Below are 9,834 nucleotides of genomic sequence, written 5' to 3' on the forward strand. Positions count from 1 at the left end.
AGACAGACAGACAGAGACAGAGACACAGAGATACAGAGACACACAGAAAGACAGACAGTCACCTACACACATAGACAGGCCCACACTTACCAGTATGTAATAACAAATAAGAAATACAAAGAGCAATTGACACTAGCAGATATGCAGTTCTTCAACTGAGACTTAATTGCTTAATGGCTATTACTAGATTAAAACAAGGTTCCTGAGAATAAGACCTAGAAAAGATAGCTCATATCTGACTTCTGTAATATAAGTCCACTGCATGAAAGGACAGGTGAACCATAAATGTAGAATTCTCTTTTTTTCCTTAAGTTCTGTCTTCTCCTATTCCCAATCATACAGGAAAATCTACAATCTAACCAAGTAGATTTTTTTCATAAATAGTACTCTAAAGTAGGCTTATTTTTATTATTAATTAAAATTTAGCTACATTACTTTTCTCTCCCATGTACTCCCACTTCCTCATAAAATCGTCTTTATTATGATTTTACATGCATACAGACATACAAAAAATACATAAACACAACTGTATGAGTCTATTTAATGTTTCTTGTATATGTTTTGGGAATGATCAGTTGATATTTGATAATAAACTGAGGACTGATATCTTGGGAAGACTAATCCTCCCTCTGCATTTGTTCAGTACCTCCAACACTTTGTTCAGTGTTGGTCCCTATAAGCTTTCTATTCTGTAGGTTGGCCCAATTGATGTTGTCATTGTTCAAGTCTTGTTTAGTCAGCTATAATGTTAAGATTTCCTGGGTGCCCCTTCCCTGGCAGTTTCTTTTTATTTATCTTGTTCTCTATCTCTTAAGCACATCAGCTAAGTGTACAGATAGTCAATAAAACTAATGGTGTGCTTGTACTGACACAATGGACAAGACTTATGCTAACACAATGAACAAGATGTATTATGAAGAAAAGTGTTCACTTTACTCGCCCATTCTAGAGTTGGTCTTTATCTCCTCCTTTCTTAAAAGAAGCAATGCAGTCTACAAGGACTGGAAGGCCAGAGACAAAAGGGTAGCCACTGTGAACTGAGTAATTCTTGAAGAGACTGGGGAAGGGAATGTTAGGTACTTACAACTGTTCAGAATTGGGAGGACATGGAAAATTTCCCCAAACACTAGAATAATAGAAAATATGTTTAAAACTTTTGGTATATTAAGTTTAGATAGAAATACACACATTTAATATCTATGTAAGTATATACATACATTATATATGATATATATCATATATATATGATGTGTATGTACATATGAATAATGTGTATATGTATACTATGTATACATCATATATGCATGTATTCATATATATACATATACACATACATACATATTTACAGACACATATACAAACACTATGATCTATTCCTCCATATTTAGAGCTTCAGTTTAGGACTCACCAAAGCTGAGGTATAATTTTAGACATACTGGTACTACACAGAACTTGGGGTTTCTAGGCTGAACTGCTTTTCAGAAGAGTAGCCAGGGTCATATAAAAAACACCCATCTTAAAACACAGCAACAGAAATAAGCTGAGGTAGACCCAGCCTTTCTGACGGTATCATGAAGAGTATTCTGACTTTCCTCCACAGTGCTCGATGAATTCTTATGATTGATACATGCAGTGGTCTAATAGATGTTGGCCTGTAGAAACTAATGTCAGTCTCATCTTAACAGAAAACTGTTGCTGGAAGGAGCATTTTATTGTCACATTTTGTATGATATTATGTCTGTGCTGAGGATTGAATGTTTACTAAAATCTGATTTGAATTTTAATAGCAACTCAGAAGAGTTTACAATAAAAAAAAAAACCACAATCCTGAAACTCAGCTGTGCTTAGCGTTGTCTTCCCCACTCTCTTGCTGTTCTTAATTTGCCATTATGGAAGCATGTTCAAAGCACCTTGAGTAACTTACTTGAGGCCTGATATAATAGGAAATGCTTGCAAGATCTCCTAAGCATTATCATGTTTGAAGACAATCACAAACTCGTCATAAGCCAATTAGCCTCCTATCTAAACTCAAACTTGTGCATACCTTTTTTCCAAAATTTGACAAATGACACTGCATCTGTCTCATCTAAGAAGCTTTCCCTTCTTCATGGACAATCAGTATTTTCGACCAATCTTAACAGATCCTGATTTAAGTTGATTTCTGAAACACATATTTCTGGAAATCTTATATTTTTTTTTTTAAAGTCAGCCAGAAATGTTGTGTTTGCTTTGCTTTCCTAGGTAAAACATTGAAATTGCACTCTTAGCAAGGTCTACTGTGCTAGAGACCGGGTACTGGACACGTGTTATGTGTTTGCATAAGAACAAGATGTTTCCTAAAAACAAGCAAATTCATGCTTTGCATGTTTTATGCTCTGTGCCATCATTACTGTGAACCCTCCAAAATAAACTTTATTTCCAGTTCTGTCTGACTAAAGTTTAATATGTGAAATATAAATCTGTACAATTTTCTGTAGACATGAATATTATAAATTATCATGTATTCTCAAGCTTCAATTACTTTTTAAATGAATCTCCAAGTATCTATGATTTTTTTATATGTTACATCAGAAATTACATAGCTACAATCAGTTTCACAACTAATGTATTCCATCTTATAAAGAACTAAATATAATAATTTAAAATTTGGGAGCTTGACAACTCCTTATAGAAGAAGCCTGTACCAAGAAGTAGAGACTTAAAAAGGAAAATGTCTTTTTCTGTATTTCCTTTCCATTTTATTTTACTTTAAAATATTATAAACTATTTTATAATATATTATAAAACTTTAATTTAGATGTAATATATAACATATTTTCTAACATATTATAAACTATTTTTGTCATTATAAATTTAAACAATTACAGGTTTTGCAATGCATGTTAATGAATTTAAACTCAGTTACTTCAAATATAGTCATTTTATTACGTTCTTTTTTGTTTCATCCCAAAATCACCCTCACCCCTACCACCTTCCAACTGTTCCACATCTTATACCTCCTCTCCAACCCCATATCTCCACGATGATGTCTCCAAACTCCACACTCCACCCCACCTGACCTCTAAACTCCCTGGGGCCTCCAGTCTCTTGACAGTTAGGTGCATCATCACTGATTGAACCCAGACCCAGCAGTCCTCTGCTGTATATATGTTGCTGCCTCGTATCATCTGCTATATGCTACCTTTTTTGGTGGTTCAGTGTTTGAGAGATCTCAGGGGTCCAGATTAATCTAGACTGCTGGTCTTCCTACAGGGTCACCCTCCTCCTCATCTTCTTTCAGCTTTTCCCTATTTCAGCCACAAGGGTCAGCAACTTCTGTACATTAGTTGGGTGCAAATATCTGCATCTGACTCTGTCAGCTGCTTGTTGGATCTTCCAGAGTACTGTCATTCTAGGTTCATTTTTGTGAGCTCTCCATAGCCTCACTAATAGTGCCAGGCCTGATGACCTCTCCTTGAGCTAGATCCCACATTTTCAGTATCCATTCTTCTGTGGTGAGACATCTGGGTTTTTTCTAACTTCTGGCTATCACAAAAAAAGGCTACTATGAACATAGTGGAATAGGTGCCCCTGTGGGGCATTTTTTGGTTATATTCCCAAGAGTAGTCTTGCTGAGTCTTTAGGTAGATCTATTTCCAATCTTAGGAACCTCCAGATTGATTTCCAGAGTGGTTTTTCCAGTTCGCAATCCCTCTAGGAATGGAGGAGTGTTCCTCTTTCTCTACATCCTGGCCAACATGTGTTGTCACCCGAGGTCTTGATCTTAGCCATTCCAGTTGGTGTAAGTTGGAATCTCAGGGTGGTTTTGATTTGCATTTCTCTAATCACGAAGAATTTTAAACATTTCTTTAGGTGTTTTTCAGCCATTCAAGATTCCTCTGTTGTGAGTCCTTGGTTTAGTTCTATATCCCATTTTTTGATAAAATTTGATGTTAGACTTGATATTTAATTTAAAATTTTATGTCAATAGAATCCAACTTAATATGTTAGGGAATGTCAGAAAACAAACATATATACTCATGTCTTCTGTTGTTTGACATAACAACTTACCACAAAATTTTTGTTTACATACTAAATTCTCAACAAATGATGTTCTGCTAATAGCAAATTTTTACTTAATAGCACATCTCAATCGATAAAGAGTCTCTCCCTGGTTAGTACAGACCAAATCCATACTGAAAATAATAACTTTTTTAATCTATTAGGTAAATGCATATTGGATGTGCAAATGTGGTAAGTTCTAGATTTAGCATTGCTCTATATTCTTTTATTTAGCAAATATTTACTCAAAAATAACCATTGTGGATATATTTTCTGTCAAACTAAAAATGTATGGTCACACCTGATGGAGAAATCACCTTCTGTTTGCCACGAATGGCAAATGATCTTCTAGTAGATCCACCAAAAAGATAACGAAATATTCAGTTTGTTTGTTTATTGTTTGCTTTAATTTATTATTGCATAGGGAGCAGACTAAGCCCTGAGTGAGTGAAGTTTTGAGTGAATGTGTATCCTGATATGGTTATGGCCATGTGAAGATCTCTCAAGACCTAGTACCCATGACACAATTGGCTAAATAATACCTGTATGAACCAGGATCCAGAGAGGCAGAAAATCTATCATTGGAAGTAGGAGTATGGGAGGATGCCTAGTTATGGAAGATTGATCAGTGCATACAAAGACCAGCAACTGCAGTTTTCTTGTCTGGGATACCTAGATTGCTAACCTACAGAATCCTCATACCGAGATTAGCTAAATCATCCTCTTATGCTCTACATTAAAGCCATGCTAAGATAGTTAAAGTTGTAGAAGTGATACCTGGCAGAGAACCATACTTGGTCCCAGCTTCAATGTATGTGTTTCTATCTTAAATTTATTCTCTTTGACCCTAGCTAGAGTTCTGGGACTCAAATTATATGGGTATCAACATTTAGTAGTAGTAGTAGTAGTAATAGTAGTAGTAGTAGTAGTAGTAGTAGTAGTAGTAGTAGTAGTAGTAACAGCAGCAGCAGCAGCAGCAGTAGCAGTATTTTTTGTGCATGGAGTATTTATTTTACATGCATATATGTCTGGGCACCCCATATGTATCTAGTTCTTGTAGAGCCCAGAAAAAGAGGGCATTAGATCTCAGGACTCAGAGTTATAGATAGTTATTAGCTACTGTGTAGATGCTGGGACACCTAGAGCACCTAGAAGGCCACTAGATCACTTAACTGCTGATCTATCTCTCTATCCTCTGCTGCTTCTATCAATCACCACAATTTTGCCTAATACATTAGAAAAATATGTGTATACACACACACACACACACACACACACACACACACATACACACTTTCTCGAGGTTCCTTGGTTACCATCGAAAACTAAACCTACTTAATCTAGAAAACCATATTTAAACATTTATAAACTAATAACAGGATAAATAAAGATGTGGGCTAAGTATTCTATTATGTTCTGAATTTTTTCTTTGTTCCTCTCTCCTCTTCTTTTCTCACTCCTTCCTTTCTTTCCTCACTTCCTCCTTTCATCTGCCCTTTTCTTCTTTCCTTCTTTTCTTTCTTGCTTCTTTTCTTAATTTTATTCTCAGTTGTCTCATTGGTATTATAATCAAGTCAAACATGACAGACCCATATGTTCCTACATAATAAATCAGTTCCTGAATAATTTAGTTCTTAAAATTAAATAATGAAAACTCAAATTAAGGTAATTGTTCTAAATACCGACAATATGTTTTATATAAAATAATGTGGAGATATGGCTCAGTTGGCAAAATGTTCCCATTACAAGTATGAGGACATGGGTTTGATCTCCAGTACCCCAAGAAAATGCAGTCATGGTCATTGTAACATATGCTTGTAATCCCAGTATGTCAAAGATGGAGACAGTTGAATTCCCTCGGTAATCTCTGACTAATTATTCTAGCCTAGTGAATTCCAAGTGTCAGTATCTCAAAAAAACAGAAACATCTATAAAGTGTGAAGTTGACTTCAGACGCCATGTACACACAATACAAACATGCATGTGTGGATCTTCAAATATCCATGCATTTGTATACATTCATTCTTAACCATCCTATGCAATAAATAATATGTAAAATATTACTCTTAAAAATAAAAGGAGCAGTTACCAATTTTAAATTTATAATGTGTACTACAAATAAGAAAATGAACACATCTATAGAGGGAAAGAGGTATATGATCATATTCTTTATTCTTATTTTTTAGGTTTTTCAAGGCAATTTTGACAATGACACTCACAGGAAAAATGTCATCGACCCTCCCATCTATGCACGACACATAAGAATCCTTCCATGGTCCTGGTATGGAAGGATCACTCTGCGGTCAGAGCTGCTGGGCTGCACAGAGGAGGAATGAAGGACAGGACGGGGACAGACATCTCACAATGCTTTTCTTTATTTTCCTATAAGTATCTCCAAGAAATGAACTGTGTGAAGCTGATGGAAACTGCATTTGTTTTTTTCAAAGTGTTCAAATTATGGTAGGCTACTGACTATCTGTTTAGGAGTGCTAAGCTTGCCATTTTAATAATTTAATTTGTTTTCCTTTGCTCAACTCTCTTATGTAATATCACACTGTCTGTGAGTTACTCTTCTTGTTCTCTGAATTCTATAGATTGGTTGAAGTATACTAGGCGAAGCAAGTCTCCTTTTTACAGCAAAACTTTAAAAAAAATCTCAAAGTCATCAGATAGAAATGTTAAGGGAGAATTTTGGTCACTATTCAATTAACTCTTATAAAATGTTACAATGTTAGCAATAAGGTTTTTTGTTATGGATTTGATCATCTTGATTGTTTCCCTGTGCCTAACACTGTTAGTATGTATTACAGAGATTTGAGGAAGAATATTTGATATGCAGGACCATTAATATGACAATTCTAGTTTTATTTTCTTCACTTACATTAAAATACTAAGTTCTTTATGTTTAATTTTGTATTATTTATATGCTACATAAATAGGCCAATATTCTTTGTCATTGCATTTTCTCCCATTATTTACTTTAAATTCCTGTGTTTACTTATAAACACAGAACATGTATTAATATACATTGAACATGATTGGATATCAGTAAATGGTTCTACATTAAATATACATTGAACCTGAGTTTTCATTTTTGAAGAAAGCTATATGCATTTCATTTCCAAAGGCTTTCTGAGAATCCCTTGTTACAGTTTAGTGAAAAAGAACAGAAAAACACTATGCCCCTTGAATTTAAATCTTCATTTCTTTGAAATAAAAGAATCATTATCTGTGTATTTAATATACTAGCAAATATATGTGAGCCTACTGCTGCACAGCTGGGCTAAGTGTACTCAACATTTCTTTGCAAATTTCCACATTTCCTGTGAAATGGAAATTTCAATGCTGTTTAAAACCAGTGGTAGTCTCTGAAGAAAGCACATTGCATAATTATTTGTGAGAAGCAATGTATTTACTAATGACAAAGTCATAAAACATCTTCAGGATGAAAATTGATTTTTATTTATTTATTTTTTTTGCTTCAAAAGTCTTAGAAAAACTAAGCAATTATCATTACAGTTTGTTATTGATAATGGAGGCACCATTGACATACATCTCAAATTAAAGCTCACACTGCCTCCATAAATGTCCTCCATACCTAATTTATAAGCTTAACACATATTCATTTTATAAGGCTTTGACACAGAATCATTGGAGTTTTAGATTGAAGATCCAGGAAAGGAAAGGGTGGATGTGAATGAAATGCTAAAGAACTGCACAACACTGCTGTATTTCATTTTATTTTTGTCTTTAATATGTGTGCTGTATAAGGAAAGCCACCACTGTTATGTCCTGTCTGTTCATGTGTGCACAGCATCTCCCCATGATGTAAATATGAAGCAGTCTTCAATCACAGTGAAGAACTGAAAGAGAAAGTCAATCACATTGCCATTTTAAATGACAGTAAATTCATTGTTCTATGGCAACTGTCAGGCCAAATGTTTCCCCTTGCCCACCTGCTTACTGCAACAGATTTGTTTAAAATCTGTTGATTTTCAACATATAAAATGCTGAATAATTTTTAACATTTTCCCAAAAGAAAACTGCTCTGTCCTCAATATTATTGTACTAGAAAAATGTTTTAAAGTATCAGTATAGAATATTTAAAATAGTATTTTCAATTAAAATAGCTATGCATAGAATCACTTATGTCCTAAAAGTACATTTTCTATCTGGCCATGGTCCTTGTTTCTATCAGTGATAACCATACTACTGAATTTGTAGGTGTTTTTCCTTGCAGATTTGTTACCCTTAATATAAAATGCCAGAAATTATGAATCATATGTTGTGCTGAAATACCTTTCAAAACTATTATTGACTTCATGTGGCACTGCTGATACGTGTTTAAAATGTCTTCCCCAAAGGAGTTATTATTAATGGTATCTGCTACTATTTAGAAAGCTGGTGAGAGGCTTTCTCTTGCTTGCACTCTTCCTCTCAGCTCCATGTGCTACCTACAGCATAGCATGCACAATGGATATGCATTTGTCCATAAAGGTGCTTGCACAAAAATTAATGACATGTATTAGGAAGTAGCCTGTATAACAGTTGTATCAGTGGCTTCAAGTCGAAACATAAATTTTTCATTTAGTTTTATTTGCAAATAAAATTTTACAAACACATAACATGGAATTCCCTACTCTTCACTATACTACATAATTATCATGAGATAATTTTATAATATAGGAAATGATGAATTAATTAACTTTAAAAATATCCATTTCATGTATATGTTATTCTAATCATTTGTCACAGACACTAATTCCAACTTTAGTGTTGACTTTCTCTCTGTGAATGTCTTCATAAAGATAAGTTTGGATTTTGAAGACCAGGCATTAATGACTATATCTTTGCTAGACATCAAATTATAAAATATAACATTGAATGCTGTAGTCTGGTGTGTCTGTAAGGACAGAAATAACTAAGATACACATAACTTTTGCAAACTTTCAAGCTGTGTAATATTCCAATGTTGTTTTTTCTTTGTAGATATACTTAAATCATGTAGGATGTTGTAAACTCAGTATGATCCTGTCTAGTCTTCAAACTTAAAATAAACTTTTGAAAAGCTGTGTTACTTTTGAAGTTGTGTTTTAAACATGTGTGTAAGAATGTACAAATTGTCTGTGGATGCCCTTAACCTTCAACACATGCTTAGCTTAATTTGTATTTATATAGATTAACTAAATAGACAAGCAAAAAGAGATTATAATTGTATAATTATTTTCAAATATAAGACTGCAAAAGTGGTTTTGCCAAGATTATAAAAATGTATAAATTTATTCATACTTTTTTATTTGCAGAAATTTTGCAAAATAATAATAATCCAATTGTTTTCCCCTAATATATATTTAGAGTAGTATACTATAAGACTGATAAATCTATTGTTATTCATACAATATTTCTATTGCTTCTATTGTTCTTTCAAATTTATCATGCTCAGGAGTGTATTGAAGGATGCTGGTTAGTAATAAGCTCCAATGTGACATGAATAATACATATTTGCCTCTAACTCCAGATATTGCTTAATGAAAGTCTGAACATGTGACTTCTTTAAGGACAGTCTTTTCTGGTTCTGAAGAAACCACGAGTAAAAAGGGGATGTGTAATTCTGACACTTCAATATTTTCTTAGGATTAAAAAATTAGAGTAAAACTAAAGATATTAAAAGTTGTTTTCTTCAACCAGATCTCTGGTATATCAAATTTCATGGTTTTGTACACCTACATGTTCCTATCAAAGTAAATTTTAATATGAATGCCCCAGTAGGGTTCCAGTTTTTTTACCTTATTT

The 9,834-nt window shown here is 33.7% G+C and overlaps 1 protein-coding gene across 2 annotated transcripts in view; it reads left to right on the top strand.

Moving 5' to 3' along the window:
• Positions 1-9,115, top strand: part of Edil3 (EGF like repeats and discoidin domains 3) — a 474,094-nt gene extending 464,979 nt beyond the window's left edge. For both annotated transcript variants that reach the window (XM_021208208.2, XM_029544049.1), the window contains one exon: positions 6,228-9,115. In XM_021208208.2, coding sequence (XP_021063867.1) covers positions 6,228-6,377 — 150 coding nt within the window. In that variant the 3' untranslated portion in view covers positions 6,378-9,115. The remainder of the gene's footprint in view (positions 1-6,227) is intronic.
• Positions 9,116-9,834: the final 719 nt, after the last annotated feature.

This window comes from Mus pahari, chromosome 11 (genome assembly GCF_900095145.1).
Source record: "Mus pahari chromosome 11, PAHARI_EIJ_v1.1, whole genome shotgun sequence".
Taxonomy (NCBI): domain Eukaryota; kingdom Metazoa; phylum Chordata; class Mammalia; order Rodentia; family Muridae; genus Mus; species Mus pahari.